The 25,377-nt window shown below is 35.9% G+C and overlaps 1 protein-coding gene across 12 annotated transcripts in view; it reads left to right on the forward strand.

The window, feature by feature from the left end:
• LOC132306598 (ATP-dependent RNA helicase DEAH13-like) overlaps positions 1-11,702 on the forward strand; it is a 26,939-nt gene extending 15,237 nt beyond the window's left edge. For 9 of the 12 annotated variants that reach the window (XM_059804046.1, XM_059804047.1, XM_059804052.1 and 6 more), the window contains 5 exons: positions 6,499-6,612; positions 6,714-7,949; positions 8,883-10,567; positions 10,806-10,993; positions 11,353-11,702. In XM_059804046.1, the coding sequence (XP_059660029.1) occupies positions 6,499-6,612; positions 6,714-7,949; positions 8,883-10,364 (2,832 nt within the window). In that variant the 3' untranslated portion in view covers positions 10,365-10,567; positions 10,806-10,993; positions 11,353-11,702. The remainder of the gene's footprint in view (positions 1-6,498; positions 6,613-6,713; positions 7,950-8,882; positions 10,568-10,805; positions 10,994-11,352) is intronic. The other 3 variants (XM_059804048.1, XM_059804049.1, XM_059804045.1) reach the window with 3 other exon arrangements.
• Positions 11,703-25,377: the final 13,675 nt, after the last annotated feature.

Consider the following 25,377-nt stretch of genomic DNA (forward strand, 5'->3'; position numbering starts at 1 on the left):
GAATTTAAGGAAGTACTTTGGCATCGTCTACTCGAGTCAAGTCCATTGTCAAAATAATAGAGTCCATCTTTTTCCTTAGCACTGCCAATCATCCTCCCCGTGGCCAATTCCTGAAACTCACAATAAGAACAGTTGAAATTAGCTTGATACTGATGATCAGAGGTAATTTTACTGATGGACAACAAATTGCAAGACAAATTGGGAACGTGGAGCACATCATGGAGGGTTAACAAAGGAGTGAGTTAGATAGTTCCTATCCCGGCAATTACCGAGAGTGAACCATCTGCAATTTTGACCTTTAATTGCCTGCACACGGACTATAGGATGAGAATAATTTGGAGCAACCGGTCATATGATCAGTTGCGCCTGAATCAATTATCCAAGAATGAAGAGGGTTAGGAATAACACCAAAAAACACAGTAGCAAGAGAGTTACCCATCTGTACCAAAGAACAAGACGGAGTTAAGGGCAATTTTGGAGAAAACAATTTGTACAGGTGCTCTAATTGCTCCTTGGTAAAAGAGACTGCATCCGAGTTGGTAGAAGGCTCCTGAGTCTCTTCAGCAGTGGCTTGGTAGGCGCGACCGTCACGTTTGGATTTTGGCTTCCAATTTATTAGTTTACCATGAAGCTTCCAACACGTCTCCTTCATATGCCACGGTTTTTTGCAATGCTCGCACCACAGTTTTTTACGCCCGTCGTCGTCGGAATCAACACCTCTTAACACGAGCAGAACTCTCAGGTTCCAGATTGAAACCATGTTCGGTGTTGCGCAGTATGATTTTTCTCCTTGATTCCTCACGTCTAACTTCAGAAAAAACTTCCCGAATAGAGGGCAATGGCTTTCTGCCGAGAATGCGGCCTCAGACCTCGTCCAAACTCCGATTAAGGCCGGCTAAAAACATGTAAATCCTGTCGTTTTCCTCTCTCTTCTTGTGGCGAGCGTAGTCGTTCGAATTCTCCCAAACATCATCATAACACTGATCAAGTTCCTGCCATAAAGTTCCCTTTTCGTTATAATAAGTAGTAACATCGCGATCATTCTGCTTGGATTTCCAGAGTCGAGTTTTCAACTCAAATATTTGAGAAGAATTCTCCAGGTCCGAATAAAGATCTCGAATGGTCTCCCAGACGTCTTGAGCAGTGGAAAGAAATAGGTGAGGTTTTCCAATGGTAGGTTCCATGGAATTGATGAGCCAAGCAATAACAAGAGTATTTTCAGACTGCTATTTTTTCAGATTAGGGTCACCAGCAGCAGGTTTCGATATTTCGCCAGTCAAATACCCAATTTTGCCTCTGCCATCGATCGCCAATTTTACGGACTGAGCCCACTCGAGATAATTGTGCCCATTGAATTTTGTGACCCTGAGATAAAAAGCTAAATTCTGGGAATATTAATCGGCAGATACAGGTGTGGGATTGGGCGGAATATTCGTGAGAGAAATAGTGGGATTAGGCGGAATGGGTTCGGAAGTACCGGAAGAGACGGTAGGATTTCCTTGGGCGTCTGTCATCGCCGACTTATACGACATCGTCAGAAAATAGAAAAAAAAGCACAAGGCTCTGATACCATTAGGGTTGCAAATGAGCCGAGCCGAGCCGAGCTTGGGTCTGCTCGGGCTCGGCTAGTGACGAGCTAAAAAAATTGAGTTCGGGCTTAGGCTCGTCTAAATTTTAGAAGCTCGGGCTCAGCTCGTTAAATTTTTTTATTTATTTAAAAAATTACTTCTCAAAATTAATTAGTAGTTCACAAAAGAAAAAAAATAAAAAAATTTGCGGAAGGTAAACACTACCTGTTTTATAAGAACAATTGAGGCAGTCCGAACTTACAATACTTAGCGAAAAAAAAAAAAAAAAAACAACAAACTTACAAGAATTAAAGTAAGGTGATGCCGAATAATACCAAATCGCAATTGTCCAGTTTTGCCAAAAATTAATTGATGCAGTACCTGATTGATGCGGACGACGTCGATAGCGAGGACAGAGGACGGCCACCGATGATGACGAGGATTGAGGGATAGCGGCATAGACGACGGCGGGAAACGGACGACGTCCATGGCAAGGATAGAGGACCGCAGCCGACGATGACGAGGACAGACGATGCGTTCAGATCTGAGAGAGAGAGTTATAGCGATTGAGTTAATTAGAAAGAGACAGAGAGTTAGTTGTGTAGATGGAAGGGTTGTCGTTAGTGGACTAAGCCGATGGAGTTGATTCGTGACTCGTGAGTGATATAGAGAGAGAGAGAGAGATTGACGATGGGATTTGTTGTGGAGAAGGGGCAGATCTGAATGGTGGAGTGTAGTTTTAGGGTTTTTGATATCTTACAAAATTAACGGATGAGATGGGTTCTAATTTAGTGGGTGAGATGAAATCTTATTTGGGCTATGGTGGATTTTCTTTGGGCTAGTGAGTTATAATGCTTGGGCCATATTAATGAAAAATATGAGTTGGGCCCACCTTAAAAATAATATGGACTAAACATTTTAAATGTACAATAAAAACAAATGGGCCTGATATATATAACGAGCCTGATACGAGCCTTGTTCACCAGCCTTAACGAGCCCATGTTCACAAGCCTATGCGAGCCGAGCCCAACGTTGCTCGGTCTAGGCTTGTTTAGTAAACGAGCCTAGAAATTGGGCTCGAGCTCGGCTCGTTTGCTTAATGAACGAGCCCGAGCTGAGCCCTTAGCGAGCCAAGCCCGAGCTGTTCATGAACAGCTCGGTTCATTTGCAGCCCTAGATACCATGAAGGTTTTTTTAAGAAGAAAAACATTCAGTTTTCTTATTTTTCAAGAGAGACGATTACAAGATAAATAGTAGACGAAGGCCACCAAATCAGGAAGCCCACAAAATCAGCAAATCAAATCAGCAAAACTCTAGGCTAGAAAACAGGAAACAGAAACTACAAAAATCTGAAATAGTAGTTTCAGATTTTATTTTCAAAAATTGAATTTCCTAATTTATTTCCTAGAAATCCGACAACTAGCCATAACCACAAACATTGCTCTCAATAGTCACCACCTACTGCCAAAAACTCCACCCCACACCACCCCACCTCATCATGTTATCATTTTCAACATCCCTCTGCCATCATTATGTTATAACAACTGTGAAGCACCTTCATGACAATGCACAACTAGTAGTGTCATGAACACCATTGCCACTCGCAGGGGCGGAGCCATGAATTTTTATTTTGGGGGTGTGGGATTTGTAGTATGTAACTAAAATGGGAAGTACAAGCATATATGATATAATAGTTGTTGTTGAGTGTCCCCAGAGTACTTTAGTTTATCCTCCTTCCTAATGCTCCTAGGACTCAACAATGAAGATTGGTATATAATTCTAGATATTTTTCTTGTAAACACCATTTTACGGAAATTTTTGACTATAAGGTTCATGCATTTTTCTCAAACATGATGTAACATTAATGATTTTTCTCCTTTTTTCTCTCTTGAATTAATATAATACTATGTTTGGGAGGACCGAATCGGCATTTTGGATTTGGAATTGGAGGAAATTCAGTTTAAACTTTGAACTAAATTTCCTCCGATAACAAATCCAAGGCACCGATTTGATGGTCCCAAACGCAATGCAGTAGATATTGTAAATGATTACATGTGTATATAAATGAAATAATGAGGTGTTGTGGCAAGGACTATAATAATATTGAACTTAATTTTTTGTTTCACAATAATGAGCTTTCAAATGTATAACTAAAAGGACACAATCTAATTTTATTTTCAAACCCTCTATTTTGGGCCTCATAATAAGTTTTTTGGAAAAAAAAAAAAACCAAATTTGGGGGGAGGGGCAGGGGCCACCACTACTGCTGCCATCACTTTTGCAGGTACTACTATGGTTTCTACCTCCACTATCACTGTCACCATGATAATACTTCTGCTAGTATCATCACTGCTATCATACTATTATATAACTGGCAATGCCATCAAACATTACCACCCAACCACTAACATCATGTGATCACTATCAACACACTTCCTTCATCTGTATCACCATTATTGTGATAGCTTCGTTTGTCAGACTCTACCATCATTCCCACCACCAACCTTTCATTACTGAACTCTAAATTAGTATCATAAAGGGTGTTAAATGAATACAATTTCAGAGAAATTATTCAGTGACCCATCCAAAAAAATTAAATCTCACAAATTTGCATGTCTAAGATTTTTGTCAATTACTGGAATTAGACATTCATTTGCTAATTCCAAACTTTGGACAATACAAACCTTAAGTGAAATTCTATGAAATGTAAAAAAAGGATTATAATTAACTACTAAGTGTTAAGGTTCAACATATTGTATAGAAATGCACAGGGCAAAATGATTCAGTAGGCTGGTGTATGCATTAGATTTATGAGTATGTTATTGTCTATTATTTGAAATCCAAGCATTATATCATAATTAGATGCAGCGGCTTGCAAGATCTAATACCTTACCAAAAGGAACTTTAGTAGTCATAAGGAAGGAGACAAAAAGGCGTCTGAAAATGTCGGTTTGTGCTTAACTGCCTCCTTGTAATATTGAAGAGCCCTGTTTAGATCACCTGCCTCCATAAAAAGGCCAGCAAGATTGGACGTGGGGTTGCCAGTCTAGAGAGAGATGGACTCTTCTTCAGGGACCAATAGAAGCGAAGAAGAAAGGAGATTAAAAAATAAATGGAAGGCTTTCCCCCCTTTTCCTTTCTGAATATTGAGCAGAGTTTCAGTTTTGTTTGAGGTAAGGACATTGGCTGACATTCAGATCCTTGGGTGGAAAGTATTGGCGAAGAACTCTAAGAAATTAAATGGTCATAATGTGATGGTCATAATATGGAAAATGTTTGGTGCGGCAGTTCGCTGTAATGAATGGGTTTCTACATTATTGTAGACTCTGTAAATTGAAGTGTAATGTTGAATGACGATTTGACATCTTTAGTGATTCTGTGTTGTGGTTTTCTGCAACATACTTGCAGAATTGGTAGTTTAACACTGGTGAGTCCCTTGGCAATGTTACATAGTTACAGGGTATTGCAATTAAATTATCTCAAGTCTTGTTGAAGATTCATAGATCTTTGGAGGATGATGGGCGTGCTCATTCCTGTCGAGACCCTTAGGATTGACCTGTTTTCATGCTGAATTGTCTTCTTTATGAGGATGACAATCTTATGTATGATTTTACACTTACGGTTCCTTTAACCAGTGTGGCTGGAATTGATACTTTTAAAGCTTGGAAATCCCAGGGGGGATGGTTTGAAAACGTCTCTTTCTAAATCCTATTTTATGCTACCTCTGTAAGAAGCAAGTCCTTTACGAAGTGAAGAGTATGGCATTAGTTCCTATTAGCCTTGTAAGGCAGTACGGTCATACAGGTTGGGTTTTACTCTGCCATGTATAACATAGAGAGAGTGTTTTATGTGTTTAATTGGGTGGAGGGAGGGAGGGGAGATTAACCTTTCTGTGTACATCTGACTTCCCTATAAAACATTTTATTTGAATTAAAGATTATATAAATCAATCAAAACTATTTATCTATTTCTGCTCAAAATAATTAGAGATTATATATATATATATATATATATATTAGTGAATAGAAGTTATATTAATAATACAAGTACATCAAGATGGCAAGGGAACTGCCGTGATATTATCACGAGTGACTCTCCGTACCTGCATAGGGAAAGGCTTTCACTGGACGCTAGACCTAAACAAGTCTTTGAAAATAATCTCTTGTTGCTATGACTTTCTCTTGCTTAGTGTTAATAAGTGAATATACATCATCCTGTATCTTGTATTTCCTGAAACGTGATCACCCAACATGTGTATCAAACATTCTTGGCATAAAGATGAACTGCACTACCAATTAACTATCCAAGACAGACCAAACAGATAACTTACTTGAAGGTCTCAATGCTTTTGGATAATAGACATGTTTTCTCCTTCTCCGCCTACACATATGAAAAGGAAGTCATTCCATATTCAATAAACATGAATTGAAAAAAAAAAAAAAACGAAAGGCACATGCAAGCAAACAGACTTCTAGCTTCTTCAGCTTTCTTTTCTGGGATTTGCTCAACTTCGGGTTTTTCTTTGTTTCAACCAGTTCATGTCCCTGGTGTATAATTGAACATTAAAACTTATATAATAACATACTAGAACTAGAATTCCAGTTAAGTACTGGCAAGTTTCACTGGACGCTAGACCTAAACAAGTCTTAGAAAATAATCTCTTGTTGCCATGACTCTCTCTTGCTTAGTGTTAATGTCTTTGTTTCCTTTTTCTTTTTGCATTACTCTATTGTTGTTTTAAGTTCTTGTGAGCGAAAATAAAATAAAAAAAATGTTTTTTGGACTGTTATATTGGTGCCATCATCTATGTTTGCGTGTTGGATTTTTATTATTGATTTTTTTTTTTTAGCCATTTCAGTAAATAACTTTTGCTCTCATTTTGGAACGATTTACCTTACTTCACACTATAGTGTTTGCCTTTGAACTGCAGAGTGATTTCTTATTGAAACGATACTCCATTATAATTTTGGATGAGGCTCATGAAAGGAGCTTAAACACAGACATACTTATTGGAATGCTTTCCCGCATTATACAACAGCGGCAGGTGAGAGCTAGAGAATACTTTTATTATTCTAATTATGTGTTGATCACTTCTTTTTTTCCCGAACTTTTTGTCATAGAGATATATCATGTCTTTGATGGTAGATAATATATGAGGAGCAGCGACAAAAAGTCCTTTCAGGAGAAAAAATAAGTTCTGAAAGTAAGATATTTCCATTAAAACTCGTGCTGATGAGTGCCACCTTGCGAGTTGAAGACTTTGTTTCTGGGAGAAGGATATTTTATGATCCACCTCCTGTAATAGAAGTTCCAACCCGACAATATCCAGTTACTATACATTTCTCGAAAAGAACAAAGGATGGGGACTATATTGGCCAAGCTTATAAGAAGGTCATGACAATTCACAAGAGGCTTCCAGCTGGTGGTATACTTGTTTTTGTTACTGGACAGAGGGAAGTAGAGTACTTGTGCAAGAAGCTGCGAAAAGCTTCAAAGGATATGGTTGAGAACTGTTCTAAAGGAAATGAGGGAAATGATGTTACTGTATCCTCTGAAGGGAAAAATATGGATAAAGATGATATGAAAGATATCAATGAAGCATTTGAGATGCACGGGAACTTAGGCCACCAGCAAACTGACCGGTTCAGTTCTTATGATGAAGATCATGGTGATTTAGATGAGGATGAGTCAGATTTTTCCTATGATTCTGGGTCACAGAGTGACATAGAAGTTGTTGATGATGAGAATTTGTTGAACCAGAAAACTCTGGAGGCTAATGGTAATCTTGCAGATGTCCTAGGCGAGAATGGGAGCCTTGTTTCACTGAAGGCTGCCTTTGAAGCTTTGGCTGGAAAAACTACCATGAACCCTTATTCTGAAGGGAAAGAGATTGTTCCTGTTACTCCAGAAGGATGCTTAAATCAATCCAAATCCAGCTTGGGAGAGGAAGGGGGAGTATCAAATGGTTTCTGTGCAGGTGCAATGTGTGTTTTACCCCTTTATGCCATGCTTCCTTTATCAGCACAGCTTCATGTGTTTGAAAAGATTAAGGAAGGAGAGCGTCTAGTTGTTGTTGCTACTAATGTGGCTGAAACCTCTCTAACTATTCCAGGCATAAAGTATGTAGTTGACACTGGAAAAGAGAAGGTCAAGAACTACAACTCCTCCAATGGCATGGAAACATATGAAGTACAGTGGATAAGCAAGGCATCTGCTGCTCAACGTGCAGGAAGAGCTGGAAGAACAGGGCCTGGCCACTGCTATCGTCTATATTCTTCTGCAGCCTTTAGTAACACATTTCCTGACTTCTCAAGTGCTGAAATATCAAAAATACCCGTTGATGGTGTCGTCCTCCTGATGAAATCCATGGGTATTAGTAAGGTATGTTCCCTATGTAATATGAAGCCCGACCGTTCCTGACATATTTTATTCAGCAGAAGTGTGTTTTTAAGTTCACCTGTCCATGTGGTAAGTGATGGACCCAGAAATTTTTTTCAGTGGCGGCATCATTGAATAATAATATGACTAATTTTTTTTGTACCATGATAACAAATATAAAAAATTAATTGTTGCTTGATAATATTTTCATTCAATACATTTATAATTATATTTGATAAGTCTTCACCTTTTAAAAATGTTGTATCACATTTTCGATGCGATTAAATATACTTTTCTTAATATATATATATATATATATATATATATATATAAATATAATGACTATGTTTTCTTTGTTTTTGTTTTTGTTTTTTTAGTTTTTGTTTTTTTTTTATAAAAAAAATACAAATAAGAAATGCAAGCTATTAGATGAACCTAGTCACTAAGTTGCTTAAACATGCTTCTTCCTCCCTTTTCTCTCATCTTTGTATTGAATTTTAAGATCAAAGATATTTTTATAATTTTGTAGGAGTATTTATACAATTATTAAAAGATAGAAATGCAAAACTAAAATAACAGAAAAGTTGAGTCAATGGTAGAAATGGTAAAGAGAGAGGGAGAGTCGATTACTCTTTTTGTAATGACCTATAACTTTAGTGGGGGTGAATATACATTGAAGCATAATAAATAATGTAGTGGCGACAGGCTTAAAATCTTAAAGAAAATAAAAGAAAATTCCAGTGGGGCATCTGCCCCCACTGGTTCTGAGTTGGGACCGCTCCTGCATGCTCTCTGTCTCTGCCTAAAAACTCGTTTTAACTAAATGGTCAACATATGCTTGTGTCAACTACATGGTCTTCATATTCTTTCTTAATTCATATCCTTTTAAATTATTGTGGCCATTCTTTAGTTGCATCTATTATGTCTTCATTCCAGGTCTCAAATTTCCCATTTCCTACTCCTCCGGAACCCACTGCATTGGTTGAAGCAGAGCATTGCTTAAAGGCTCTTGAAGCACTTGATAGCAAAGGAAGACTGACACCCCTAGGGAAGGCAATGGCACAGTATCCAATGAGTCCTCGACACTCCCGGATGCTCCTTACAGTTATTCAAATCATGAGAAAGGCGAAAGTTTCTGCACGTGCAGACCTAGTTCTAGGATATGCAGTTGCAGCTGCTGCAGCTTTGAGCTTGTCAAATCCTTTCGTTATGCAGTTTGAAGGAAGCAATGCTGACACGGATTGCTTAGAGCAAAATGAAAATTCTGGCATTATAGATAGCAAGAAAATTTTAGAGAAGGAAGAGAAGTCGAGGAAAAAGAAACTAAAAGAAACAGCTAAAGTTTCCCGTGCAAAATTTTCTAACCTTAGAAGTGATGCTTTGATGATAGCGAATGCTTTGCAGTGTTTTGAACTTTCTGGAAGCCCAGTGGAATTCTGCAATGACAATGCATTACACGTAAAAACCATGGAGGAAATGTCTAAGCTGAGAAAGCAGGTACTTCAACTAGTATTTAGCCAAAAAATTTATGGTTTGCAGCAGGAATATTCATGGACTCATGGGACCATGGACGATATAGATCGAGCATGGAGGGTTTCCTCCGATAAGTATCCTTTGTTATTGAATGAAGAGGATGTATTGTGCCAAGCTATTTGTGCTGGTTGGGCTGATAGGATTGCTAAACGCACTCGGGCAGTTTCAGAGTCGTCATCGGGAGACCGAAAAGTAAATGCAGTTCGCTATCAAGCTTGCGTGGTCAAGGAAACAGTGTTCCTTCATCGGTGGTCATCTCTTTCTAGGTCTGCTCCTGAATTTTTGGTATACAATGAATTGATACATACAAAACGACCATATATGCATGGAGCAACAAGTGTGAAATCAGATTGGCTTGTTAAATATGCTGGGCCTTTGTGCAGTTTCTCTGCCCCCCTTGCAGATCCCAAACCCTATTATGATCCCCTTACGGACCAAGTCTTCTGTTGGGTTGTTCCGACTTTTGGCCCTCATCTGTGGCAGCTTCCGCTGCATAGTTTGCCCATCAAAGACGATGATCATCGAGTGGCTGTCTTTGCTCTCTCTTTGCTTGAAGGCCATGTGTTACCTTGCTTAAGATCAACCAGGAAATTCATGGCAGCCTCCCCTGGTAGCATTTTGAGGCCAGAGGCATTGGGTCATAGACGGGTTGGGAATCTTCTAAGCAAGTTAAATACAAGTTTGAGAACTATTGATAGCTGTGCCATGCTAGGAGAGGTCTGGAATGAGAATCCTAGAGAATTACAATCGGAAATTATGGACTGGTTTCAGGAGGGATTTCATGATCAATTTGAGGAGCTCTGGGCAGAAATGCATCATGAAGTCCTTTTAGATCCCAAAGAACGATTCCCCAAAAGGGTCAAGAGAGGGAGAAGGGTAAAATAAACTGGTTTAGTGAAAGCTAAATATGGAATGCCTCTATAAATTATATGTTTCCAACTCTATATACACATTTCCTCAATGATTCTTCACCTACTCCAAACTTTGGAGAAGAAAAATGTGCTCCACAACTAGGGGGAAAAAATGTGCTTCACAATTTAATTATCCATTGACGATGGCTCCATTTCAGCGTTGGAAATTGAAGCAAGGTAATTTTTAAATCCCATGTTGGTTTCTTTCTATAAATCATCCAGTGTTTGGTATTTGTTGTGCATCAATATGTGAAGCCGCAATTGTTTTGACTCAACAAATTCCAGTCATTCCAAATGTATGTTTATTTTCCCCAACACTGATGGCCATCAAGCTTTTCCTTTGCCTATTCACAAGAACTTACAAACTGTCATTATATGTTTTCTCATGCTCAGTCTAGTGTTATCTTTTGCACAGGTGGTTGTGATCTTTTTCATGATACATTGGTAGAAGAGCCCATGCATGTCTGTGACCAGCTCATGGACCAAAATGTTACTTTGGATTTAGTACGGCAAGAGGCAGAGATGGCTATCTGTGCTAGCAATGATTTTCAAGCTGTTACGGATCATAAATGTCTATGCAATCGTAGCTTTTAGAAACTAAGGGTAGTTGCTGATTAAATGTTGTTTGAGTTTTATACAATCTAAGCTATGTTTATAAACTGAATTTTATCTGAATTTTGATATTGAGTTTGGCACTTATTCCTTGCATTCTCATGCATGGTCCAAGGTTTTGAAAACACTGATGAATAACCCACGAGTGCTGCAGCAGATGCCATTGTAGACATTTCTATGTCACAGACGATTTCTTTTTTTTTGTTTTTTTGGTTTGTTGGGAGGAAATGATTCTTGCAAATGGTTATTGATTGCTCTCTCTCTCTCTCTCTACATATATATACATACGTGTGTGTGTGTGTGTGTGTGTATATATATAAAGTTTTTATTCACTTGTTGATTTCTTTCAGGTCATGGGAAACAAATGGACGCCTATATGGAGTTTCTTTAGGTGGATTTTATTGAAGGACAACCACCATTGTTCTAATATTTGGATGACCACACCATATTCAGGTGACCGCTCAAAGATCTACATGTGTCAGTTAATCGAATAATATGGAGGAGCCCTGATGGTTTGTAATTTGGTGAGTTTGATTTATTATAACCCAAATGGTTTTGATAGGCACTAAATTAAATGTTTTTGTTGTTTTTTAACAGGGGTTTCATAATCAAAACGAATTGTGTAATTTATATTGGAGGTATATTTGTAATAGAGTAATAGTTGTCTTTCTTCGTAAAATTTTGTGGTTCCAGTTTGCTACGATGCTTCTTAGTTTCATGTCTAGAAATGATATTTGCATACTCCAAACCAAATAAGCAACTTCTTGTTGTAACCTGTAGTGATACAAGTTCAGGTTGCTTTACAAGTTATGAAGTAGTTTTATTTATTTATTATTTTTTTTATGTGACTGAAGTTGGCTAACCAATCAGAGTAATTTTCATATGATAGCTATCTAATTGAAGAGTTATAACAAGGATTCAATCATCTGAGCTGATTTCAAAGATTATGAGGTTATAGCTTGTAATAGCTCTCACCCCTATTCAGATATAATATTGTCCGCTTTTGGCACTGACAAGTTACAAGGTGTCATGATTAGCAATTGTTCAAGCAAGTGATGCATTTATATCTTTGTAATATAAATGGATCCAGTAAAATGCCATTTTACTATGTGGTATTTTGTTTAAATTTTAAGGATTGCAAGATGAGAAATGATCCATGGTTATTTACTTTGCATTAGCATTATGTAAGAGGTCACAATAACAATTGTTAAAATGGAAATCTAAGTTAAAACTAGAAATGTTTTGGCAACCAAACAACAAAAGAAAGTAAGCATTGCTTTCGATAGGAAATATTCAAAATATACTGAATTACTTCTCGAAAATTGCAAATTTGTCTATGGGCACCTTTTTATTTTTTTATTTTTTATTCTTCTTCTTCTTAGAGCACATGTATGATTCCACAATACATACCATTCAAATTAGGAATGCGGTTCGAAAGCTTGCAAATTTGTCTATACCTTCTCCAGCTCAAATCAGAAGCTTAACATAAAACAAGGTTAACTCTAAGCTTTTTGTGATAAAATTATAGAATGAGGCCAATAGTTGAAATTTTAAGGGGAAAATTACATATAAATGGAGTCAAAGTTCCATATTTACTTAGAGACTGAGTCAAAGTTCCATATTTCTCTAAAATGGATTGCTGAGGTGGCACATGATTTTTTACTGTTTAGAAAATTGTGGTGCCTAAAATGCCCTTTCCTAACAAAAAAGTAGTACCTTCAGTTCAAAAAAGTAGTACCTTCAGTTCAAAAAAGTAGTACCTTCGGAGAAAAAGTAGTACCTTTGCGGGTGTTTAAAAAATATGGTACCTGGACGCCAAAAAGTAGTACCTTCAGTTCAAAAAAGTAGTACCTTCGAAGAAAAAGTAGTACCTTCGCGGAAGGGTATTTTAGGCACCACAATTTATAAACAGTAAAAAACCATGTGCCACCTCATCAATCCATTTTAGAGAAATATGGAACTTTGACTCAGCCTCTAAGTAAATATGGAACTTTGACTCCATTTATATGTAAGTTACATGTTTCTAGGGTCGATTTGGAGTAGTTATTATGTGTGGTTGGAATCAAATATGTAAGCTTTTTCAGCTTTTCGCTTATATGATCAATAGTGATTGGTTGGGACCATTCCATCTAAATATTTCCCGATTGAATCCACCTGTATATTTGCGTAGTGGGCTCCATAATAACTGGTGGGTATTTGTAATTTTTTTTTTTTTTTTTTTTTTTTTTTAACAAGGGTTTTTGTAACACGCATGCGAGAGAATCCACAAGCCAATTGGGTTTGTCTAACCTATTTGGCCTGTGTTATGATATTATTTTTTTAATATTAGTATTTAAATTTAAGTTCATATCATGTTAGAGAAAATTAATATTAGTTTGGAATAGTTTATAATATATTAATTTTTTTAGGCCCAAATTCATATCATTGGTGATATATATATTATTTGTTTTGATATTATAGTGGATGAACTAAAACAAATTTTTGAAATTTTTATTACCAAATATGATTCTGATTTCTACCCATAACACTTCTACAACGATGAACTAAAGCAAATTTTTGAAATTTTCATTAACAAATATGATTTCGATTTCTATCCAAAACACTCATACAACAAATAACGCCTAAAACATATCGCATGTCAAAAGGCCCTGTAACAAAAAGCTTTATGGCAAATAAGAACATTTGTCACCTAAAATACAAGTAAAAAGAATAAGATTCATATTCATTTAATCATTATATATATAAAATGACTATGATTGTACATGCACCTTTTACGAAAGAGAGATTTCTATTTTGAAACACAGGCAAAACCTAATCTATATGAATTGTTACATTTTAATTGAGACCAAAGAATGAACCTGCCATATTCGATTCATTCTTAAAAAATAAATTCAAAAATAGTAAAAGCCAAAATATGTTTATTTAACTTCGTTTTAGATAACCAATTATTTTTTTAAATAGAAATGATATTGACATTTTGCTTGCTATTTTTAGAAAAAAAATATAACATAACTGTCCTTAGAAAACAAAAGCATACACTCCACGCACAGTTAATTAAAAAAAATATTCATACACTTTCCATGTAAGGAGTAATATTATTTTTCATTTAAATTATTATACTACTATATATTGAACTTCATTTTCCAATCTCAATTTTCAGTAAAAAAAAATGTGGTTATGTTACTCTTAGACTGTTCTTAGAACAAACACACATATACATACCAAATAAGAACAATCTCATCACAAATTTTTCAAAAAAGCGACCTCCATTGGTACTTTCAAGATTTATTTACAACACAATTCAGATAAATACAAGGCATGTATAACTAATTTATTTCAAACTACATTGAGATTTTATTCGGTCTTCTACATATTTAAGACTTGATAGAATAAAAAAGATGGATATAATCAACCCCAAGTCTTGACAACACGGATGAGTCCTTATAAGAACACAGACATTCCAAGTCAGCACATGAAAGGGCGTGGCAACACTCCGGGGTCGGCTTGGTCGGCTGTGGCTGATGAGTCACGCAGGGCTCGCATGCCAGCATACCAGCCTTGGTCATTTTACAAAACTCAAATGCTTTCGACCCTTCCAATACCATAACCAAAACCACCACCACCACCACCACCACCACCATCTAACATCTTCCTACCCATCTCCATTTTCTACCTATGATATGATTCAATAATTTTGCAGTTTTTCACTTCAATATATCACCTGGTTGTCAGGTTGTGATTATTTATCGGAAGGTATATATATATATATATGGTTGTGAATTTGCTTCTTATATATAGAGAGAAAAATAAATAAGGGTTTGTTTGTTTGTTTGTTTTTTTTTTTTTTAAGGGCTATAGGAACCAAAAGTTATTAGCCCACTAGAGAATTGGGCCTGAATATGGCCCGGTTTAGGAGAGACCTCCTGGTGTTGTAGAATCAGGTTCAGAGGCAAGCATTAGCCTTATTTAGAAATAGTGTAAAAGAGGTATTTCGAATTATTGCCTTTTGATCTGAGTATATTCTACAAAAATTCAATCATTTGATGATGCAAACTAAATGAATGACAGCACGGATTTATTGTAATCAGTTTATTTGATGAGGCGAAAACATAAGGTTGTATTCGGCTACATGGAATTGAAGTCTTAGAATTGAAATTGGAGATTATATTAGTTCAGTTTTTTGAGTTAATTTTATCCAATTCCTCCAATTTCAATTCCATACAGCTGAACATAGCTTAAGAATATTCCTCGTCATAGCATTTTGCCCTCATTTATTTATCATACTCTTGTTTGTTCCAGTTTGAACGTTACGTAGATGACCTTTATATATATATATATATATATATATATATATATATATATATATATTATTACTGTTGTAAGAAATTCATACACCCACATATCCTTATGAAGACTTGAACTTTCGATTTTTTATTTACAAAAGTGAGAAAGTACCACTGAATTATAGTCATTCAAGATTTCCCACATTTTCTTCTCTTTATGTTTAAGAAAAGGAAAATGATTTTAGTTTGACAATTAGACTAATTTGACGGTTTGACATTCACATAAAAACAATTTGCATTATTTGACTGTTGGACACCATATAATTACCCCTGAAGGAAATTATGGGCTTTAATTACAAAGATGTACATTGGTAATTCAAGAAATTATTAGATGGTCTAGGACCATTTGACACTTGACGCACTAATCAGATGAAAGCTAACGTTAAGAGTTCTTTTTAATATATTAATACATGTCTGTAGACACTACAATTTTTATAGACTTTTGTTTTGACAAATTGACCCATTAAATATGGGTCTCATGTTTAATTAAATTATTTAATTGGCCCAAACTTAGCTAACTTAAATTATTTAATTAGCACAGCCCAGGTGATTAAATAAAAAGATAATTATTCCTAATAAAATATATTTGGAATAATTATTTTTATGGATAATTATTTAATGTAAGTGACCCAGCCCAGTTATAATTATTTCCTTATCAAGTGAGGACACATGTTATCATTCTATTAATTCAATAAACTTATAAATAGAGGCATGGAGGAAGGAGGAAGTGGTATAGAAATTGAGAATTCTAGGATTCCAGAGAGAAATACAGAAATTCTGCTGACATTCATCCCCAACACCCAAACCTGAAGGCGAAGAGCAATAAGCACATTAAATCGTGTCGTTCTTCATCAAAATTCCACGGTGATCAACAACATGAACATCAAACCGTATTGTTCTTCATTAAAATTTCATGGAGATTTAAGATCAAGCTCGTGTAGCTTTTAATACCAACAAAGGAGATCGAATCAGAGGACTTTATTCTTTGTAAAGAATATTACAAATGATTGTATTCCTTTTATTTATCATAAATCAATAAAATTCTATTTGTTCCCCTATTTCGTTCTTTAATTTGCAGACTACGAAATTTGAGTGTACAAATTTCTAGCACGCCCAGTGGGACTTTCTTTGTCTCAAATCTCTTTCTTTTACCATCAAGTCTCTATTTTGTCGAATTTCATAATTCTCCCTAAGGATTAGACAGACAAGAAAGCCCAAAAGAACATCGCTACTTCAAAGTTCAACACCAAAGCCACCATGAAAAGTGGCACAAAGCGAAGAACGCATCAAGTGATGGAAGTACCTTGGCGGGTCCTGTGACAGGTAGTAAGTCCCAGGCAATCGCGTTATCCAAACATCAGCAAGACTTGGTGAAAACCAATCTTGCCAAACCAGCGAATGTGAAAACTCATCATATCAACACCCCTATTGTCCAGAAGGTCAAAAACCCTGACGTTGTTCCAGGAAAGGTTTCGTCACCAGATTCACCTCATTCTATCTTTGACGTTCATTCTAGTGTCGGTTCACCACCAGAGTCACCACGTCAGGCTTCGGAGTAATTGATCACTTCAAGGAACGTTGACTTTCAAGACCTATCATACTCAGATGTGGTCACTACTATGATGACTGGAGTTGCCACGGTTAATGATCAACTACCAACAATGGCACGCGCGATTGACAACCTCACAAAGACTGTTGAAGAAAAGGACTTGCAAATCGCTACACTAATGAATAAGTTGGAAGTTCAGACCTTTGGTGAATCACCATAACCGTCTGGGAATCCTACAACTTCTATGACATTGCCATCTGGGAATCCTACAAGTTCTGCGGCACAAGATACTCGCATAGAAGACCTCAGACAGACGCCCATGACAGAACAGGTGGCTGGTCAAACCAATCATGCTTCTTCAGTCTCTTTAGTATCTGTCGAATAATTGCAAGATATGATAATGAATATAATCCGAGCCCAATACTGAGACATCTCACAGAGCACTCTCATGTACTTAAAGCCCTATACAAAGAGAACTCCCTGAATACAAACGCCATCAAGAGATGGGACATATTGACAACCCAAAATACTGTAAATATCATCGTATTGTTAGTCATCTAACTGAGAAGTGTTTTATTTTCAAGGAAGTGGTGATGAATCTGGGAAAATAAAGAAAAATCTTGTTGCACACAGACGAAGTTGTAATTTAAAATCATACTACTGATACCTTGTCAACTTCTGGCGTGGGGAGTGTGTTGTAATACCCCTAATTTTCAAAGGATTTAATTGGATTTAATTTAATGATTTTAATTGCATTTTATTTATTTATGTAGTTATTTGTTTTTATATTAATTATGTGTTTTATTGATTAATTGTTTTGTTATTTGTTCTTTTTTAATTAATTAAATTTATTTATGTTGGCAAATTATATGTGCATTTTTATTTGTTTTCATGTGATGTGTTTGTGTGATTAGAATTGTTTTAAATGTTTAATTGTGTTAGTTAAATAATTTTATTTTAAAGGATTTGTGTTATAGCCCATGGACTATTTGAATAGAATCCTAAATGGGTTGGACAGTGACCCATAGGGATTAATATTTATATATATAATGAGGGGTGTGTGTGTATATATATATATATCTATATTATTTTTATTAAAAATAATATTTTATTAAATTAGTTACATAGTTGGAATTGTTAGACGCATGTTAGGTTTGGAAGAATAAGTAGTATATTTTATCTATATATATATATATATATATATATATATATATACCTAAAGGGTAGATTTAGAAAGAGAAAAAGAGAAAGCTAGAGAGATAAAGCTATAGAGAGAAAGAGGAAGAGACAGAAGGAAGAAGAAGAAGAAGGACCATTAGAGAATAAGAATAAGGAAGAAAGAGTTTAACTTTCGATCCGAAAGTTTAAGACAAGTTTTCTGTTCTACACTTCTCCCTTAGATATGTGATCTATATGTTTCTAGTATAACTTTAGGTATGTTTAAAATATTATTAAAATTGGAGTCCATGTTTAAATTGATCTAAAACATAGGTTTTTATGAGTTTATGTTCAAGGTTGTTCTTGTTGCATGAATTGATAAATTTATGACTTAGATTTGATTTTTAATGAATTTTTATATGTTATAATGGTGTATTTTCGTGCTTGTGTGTTGATAGGACTTAGTAACATGCTTTAGGACCCTTAACAATGGAGAACATAGCTTAAAATGGAGTTTCTCGGGCTATTTCATGAAACAGTGGTCGAGCACCCTTGGAGGGTGATCGAACACCCCTTTTTGGGAAATGGTGACCGAGCACCCTTGGGAGGGTGATCGAGCACCCTAAGGACGAAGGGGTGATCTATCACCCTAGGGAGGGTGATCGAGCACCCTCTGGAGAATTTCGACAAAAATACTTAAATTGACCCCAAATTGATTATGAAGGGTTCCGAATATTAAATATGGACTAGGGATGATTTTAAGTGAATTTTAAATAGGCTTGAACGCAACGATGCACGCCATTTGAATGATTTAAAGAATAGATGAATTTAATCTTTTAATTTGTTTTAACAATTGAGAGCGATTAAATGTTTTAACATGAGATGTATTTGGAGAATGCTTATTTGGCTGTAAAATAAACTATCAGCATGCTTAAAATTTAGTTTATACGAGATTTATGATGTAGGAAGCTTAAAGAAATTATAAGTCATTCCTATAATTTGATAACATGATATTATGTTATATGCTGTTATGATATGATATGATTATAATCAATTGCATATCTATATTTTATAATCTTAAGACATGATATATATATATATATATATATATGTTGGGATTTGCTTGAGGACCAATGTCAGGATTTGGTTTTATGTGTGTCGTTGTTAGGATATGACTTTATTTTGGATTATGTGGATGGGCTAACTAATAAGTTCAGTTTTATCTCTTTGTGTCAGGTCACAGAATCATGTGGATGACATGCCATTGAAAGACTATGGCGGATAGTTTATTTTTAGAGTTAATTTCACTCAGACCCCCTTAGGCTAGCTCATATTTCACTTAGTTGAAGATTTGGTTTTTAACGACCATTTACACTCCAATTAGTGGCTTAACATTTCACTTACACCCCAAATGTCAATTTTTGGTAGTCACAGTGTTTTTGAAATGTTAAATGACCATGTTACCCTTTGACCTCATGTTAACTATTTTTGTGACCAAAGTCACCCCAACACACCTTTCCTTTTATTCCTCCTCTCAGACCATCATCATCACAATTAACTCATCAATCTCGCCATATACACGCACATACAAAACAACTATATATATATATATAGATATATACACACACATACAAAATAACCATATATATATATATATATAAATATATACACACACACACATCCTATGTCTGCAATCAACAGACCCATCTTCACCAACGCTACTGCCATACCACCACCGCCATATCGCAACAACCACATACTGCCACCACCACACCACAACAACCACAAACAAAGCCGAAACCTTTGAGCCGCCCACTGTCCATTACAGCCGCGAACATAACCGTCGGTCCTCCGAGCTCATCGCCGCCGTAGTTTTTCATCACAGTCGAAAGCTCCATCGGCCGAGCTTGACGGTCCATCTCCGCTTCAGTGTTTTGCTAGATTATTACAGTGCCATGTACGCCGGAGTTTCATCAATTCGAACCTTAATCTGGGGTGTTTTATTTTCAGAATCAACTGATTGCCTACAATTCAAGTCTTATGGTGTGCGATTGGGCAAGCAGTGGTTGTGGTGGTGGGTGTTGTGGCGACGATAGCTGCAGTGGGTATTGATGACAGCTCGTCGCCGCCATTGCCGCCTTGTATGTGCGGATATATATATATGTATGTATCTGTATATACATATATATATGTGTATGTGTATATATATATATACACACGTGTGTATGTGTGTGTTAGTGTTGGGGCGATTGAGCACTGTTGGATCCAACACGGATTGGGAGCTGCCGGAATATCCATCTTGGAGCGGTGAGCCTCCTCCATTGGAATGACAATGGCAAGCTGTAATACCCCTAATTTTAAAAGGATAGTCGCGGTATTTTATTAATGGTTTTAATTGTGTTTTTAATTCTTTATTTGATTTCTTGGCTATTTGTTTAATTGTTTATATGAATTAATTGATTATGTGTTTATTTGAGGTACTTGTTTAGTTGAATTATGTATTAGGTGTTTTCTTATAATTAATGGTTAGGAATTAAATGTGTTAAATGGTTATTTTATTTTAATGGTTATAGATATTAGTCATGGGCCAACTAATTGGGTTCCATGGACTACTTGAATAAGGGGTTTAATGGGTACGGATAATTACCCATGGACAGTGGATAATGTATTTGTATATCTTTATAATTAAATATACATATATATATTTAAGGAAAGTCCTTTGGGAATAATCTGACGTATTTATTTTTTACTTAGATAAAAATAATATACATGGATTATACGTAATATATGTTTTTAGTTACTTTTTATTTTAATATTTTTATTTTTATTATTTTCTTTATTAATTTGAGGTGGATTGGGAAAAGGAGTAGGGTTATGTATTTAGCTTATAAATATATATCTATAAGGTTGGAGAAAGGGGACTAGAATTATATCACGTATTATTTTAGAGAAAGAAAGAGAAAGAAGGAGGAAGAAGGAAGAGGAAGATGAAGAAGGAGGTTAGGGTTTTTATCAAATCTCTAAAGGCAAGTTTTTGTTCTATACGTCTCATTTGATATGTGAAATATATATCTCTAATATAATCTTAGGGTTATGTAAAGAACAATTAAAATTGGAATTTATAATTTAATTGATATAGAACATAGGTTTTATAAATTATATTTCATGGTTGTTCTTGCTGTGTGAATTAATAAATTCAGAGATTTGTTTTAATTACTTTATGAATTGTTACATGTTTTAAATGATGTATTTTCATATCTGTATATTGATGGAACCTAGAAACATGCCTTAGAATCCTTAAACAATAAATATTTGGGTTCACAGTAGAATTCTGGGTTGAATCGCGTAAATAGGGTTTGAGTCGTTGATACAGTGCTCGAGCCTTGGGGGCAAAGCTTGAGCCCTGGATGAAAAGCTCGAGCCTAAAAGGAAAAGCTCGAGCAATTAGGTGAAAAGCTCGAGCCTGAAGCAGGATGCTCGAGCCTACTCGAGCAATTAGGACAAAGGATTGAGCCTTACCTGGGGAAGTTTCGTAAACAGCTTTAAATTACTTTTAATTGAATTTGAGGAGTCCTAAACATCAAATAAGGACTAATAATGAGTTTAAATAAGTTTTAAACAAACTTAAATACATGTCAATGCATGCTATTCGAATTCTTGGAGGAATGAATGGATTTAATCTGTATGTTGTTCTAATAATTAACATTAAATGTGTAACATGAATTGTATGTGGAGAATGCTTACTTGATTGAATAGTAAAATATCAGCATGTTTAAGATTCAGTTTGTGTAGGATATGTGATGTAGGAAGCTTAAATAAATTATAAGTTGTTCTTATTTTGTGATAACATGATATTATATTATTGTGTTTATTTATGAATTATTTGATGTATTTCTTTAATTGTTACATCAACTATTGGACTGTGTGGATGTAGTGCACCAGTATGGGATGGTGGCACTTTAAGGATGGATTAACTTATCAATTAAGTCCTACCTATTTTATAAGGGAATTGATTAACTAAAATGTTAAGTCTTATCTTCGTGTTAGGTCAACTGAACAAGTTGGACGATACATAGTGAATTACTTTAGTTTTGATATATATATATATGCTATGATATGAGCTTGAGTCTCAGAATCAGTGGATAAGGTGCGTATATTACCAGGGATGTGTAGCTGGATATAGTATAGTTGTGTGCCCTGGTAGGTCTAGGTACTCATGCCTACTATATGTGCATTTTGCATGTTGCCTACTATTCAAGTTGAGGCAACCCTATAATCTAGTGAGGTTCCTTTAGTGTGTATATGTAGTATGGACTATTTAGTTATTGCATGAGTTAGCTATAGATATATAGTTTTTCCGGTCTCTGTTTAAGTTGTCGTAGAAAGAACTTATTCGTGGGCCTGACCCACTATTATTATTTTTTAGGTGTTTGTCAATTTCAGACATAGAACTTGTTCTTGCTGAGTAGAGACAGTCCACATCACTCTTCCGATTCTATGTAGGATTCTCTTTATGTTTTAAGTGTTGGGATTATATTTCTTTTCAGTTGGGATTATCATTAAGGGTCCGCTAGATGGATTCCCGAATTGTAATGATATTAAAGGTTTTGGATATTTCATTTGGAGGATTAATTGTTTATTAAGTTAAGGATTTATTATTTAGTTTTTTTTTTTTTTATTTTTTTTTTATTTATCCTTAGTTATTTCTTTTGTAATCCAATGCTTGTTTATATACTTAATTGTTTGGTATCCCTCGAATCTGTGCTCGAACTTGATCACCCGTGGCTCTAGAATTGAGGGGTATCATACAAGCCATGGCTCAGGATTGATTCGAAGCAACCGTGCCCACTCTGTATTGGGTTTTGCACAGAGATATGGGTTTTGGGGCTCGATGGAGATGGCGACGGTGACACAAGAAGAGAAGAGGAGGAGGTTGGATCTGAGGAAAGAGATGAAAGTCAAAATTGTAGAGGGCATTTATGTTATTTAAGATTTAAGATATTTTATATAAAAAAATTGAGGGTAAAAGGGTCAATTTGCATGTGTTTGAGGCCAAAAAGCAAATTGGGGTGTAAGTGGTTGTTAAAAACTAAAACTTCATTTAGGTGAAATATGAGCTAACCTCAGGGGGTTTGAGTGAAATTAACCCTTATTTTTATTGTTATGGATAAAATATGGATTTATATATATATGGATATATGTTATGATATGAGCTTGAGATCTCAAGATCAGTGGTTATGATGGAGGTGAATATTGCCAATTGAGAAGGGTAGCTGAATTAGGGATATGTGTGCCTTGGTAGAAGGAGGACTCGTGTGATGACCTTGTGGGTGGGTGTGCCGTGGGTGGGTGCGAGACATTGACAAGCTACCACATTGAAGAGTTACGGGTGCACAGTCCCATATTACCTGGGAAAGGGAAATGTGAAGTGCTTATATATAAGTGTGTCACTCTAATTGGTATGAGGCCTTTTGGGATAAAGCCTAAGAGCAAAAACGTGCGGGCTCAGGCCTAAAACGAACAATATCATACCATGTAGTGGAGTGAGTCATTACAAATGGTATCAGAGCCAGGTTACTATGATGACCCAGTGGGCAGGTATGCCGTGGTCGGGTGCGAGACACTGACAGGCTACCACATTAGCGAGCTTCGGGTGCATAATCCCACAACGCCTAGGAATGGGAAAGGTGAAGTGCTTATATGTAGGTGTGTCACCCCAATTGGTATGAGGCCTTGGGGGTAAAGCCCAGGAGTAAAACCGTGCGGGCTTAGGCCCAAAGCGGACAATATCATACCATGTGTGGAGTGGGTCATTGCAAATGGTATCAAAGCTTGACCTAGCTGGAAGTGTGTTGACGGGGATGTCGAGCCTCCAGGGGGGTGGATTGTGATGACCCTGTGGGCAGATATGTCGTAGGCGGATGCGAGACACTGACAGGTTACCACACTGGCGAGTTATGGGTGCACAATCCCACATCGCCTGAGAAAGGGAAAGGTGAAGTGCTTATATGTAGGTGTGTCACTCCAATTGGTATGAGACCTTTTGGGGTAAAACTCAAGAGCAAAACCGTGCGAGCTCAGGCCTAAAGCGGACAATATCATACCATGTGGTGCAGTAGGTCGTTACAACTCATGACTATATTTGTGTGCGATTTTCATGAGATACCCACTACACGGTTGAGTCTGCCTTAATTCAGTGAGAGTCTTTAGTGTGTACGTATATTTATATAATTATCGATTATATAGTTATTGCATAAGTTAGTTATAGATGTGTAGTGTCTCCGGTCTCTGTTTGGGTTGTCGTAGAAAGGACTTATTATGAGTTTTGACTCACCATTATTATATTTTTTAGGTTCTTGTTAGTAGTAGTATTAGCAGTTGCTCGTGCAAATCAGAGACTTGGCATCATCACTCTTCTAGTGTCATCAACGTTTGATTTTATCTTTTATTTAGTTATTCTAGTTTTTAGATATTTATTTATTATCAGTTATGGGATTTATTATGGGTCCATGTTTGAGGATTCCTGAGTTGTATTTTTTTAGTGATTTTATCTTTGAAGATTAAAGGATTTTATTCATGGAGGATTTATTCATTTAATTATTTTAGTTTCCTTTCAGCTTTATTTATTTATTTATTTATTTTTTTGTATTTCGTGTTCATCTATTACTTTAATTGTTTGATATCCCTCGGTTTTGTGTGCAGACCTAATCAACCCGTGTTCAGGAATCGAGGGATATCACACGTGTGTTCTTAGCCTTCAAATTTTGTGGTGTATTGCAGAATCATCCAGTTTGGCTCATTCAAACCAATCCCCATTTATATTGGCCAAGGAAGTGTACTTGACGTTTCGATGTTTGGAAGAATCTCTCGTCAACATGATGAAGAAGGATGGACTCTGGTGACAAGAAATTTAAAGCAAGTGAATCTAAGTCAGGTGAATACCCTATTATTAATATTAAATTATTTAGTTTTAGTCTTATTTTTATAAAAAAAACATATAAGATTAAAAATACAAAAATTATATACTTTTCTTATATTTTGGGTTACTCAGTTCGTAAAATCTTTGTTCAAATTATATTCAAAATAAATTCGGCTTCTAAATTTTAAACCCAGCCATGTCCAAAGGTCTCAAATTCCTTGCCCACGTCCACAAAATTTTTGGAAGGGACTCAGATTGCTCGGGTTAGGCCCACTCAAGTCCCATTAATTATAGTTTATGTAAGAATGATTCTTTCCTTTGACAATGGAAAAATATAAAATAATTTGAATTTCATTTAGTTGATCTTTTTGAAATAAAACTTCTTCATGATCCAATTTCAGAGGAG

Source organism: Cornus florida, unplaced genomic scaffold (genome assembly GCF_030987335.1).
Source record: "Cornus florida cultivar Cherokee Brave unplaced genomic scaffold, ASM3098733v1 CherokeeBrave_3.0.0_Hap2_Chr05, whole genome shotgun sequence".
NCBI classification, from domain to species: Eukaryota; Viridiplantae; Streptophyta; class Magnoliopsida; order Cornales; family Cornaceae; genus Cornus; species Cornus florida.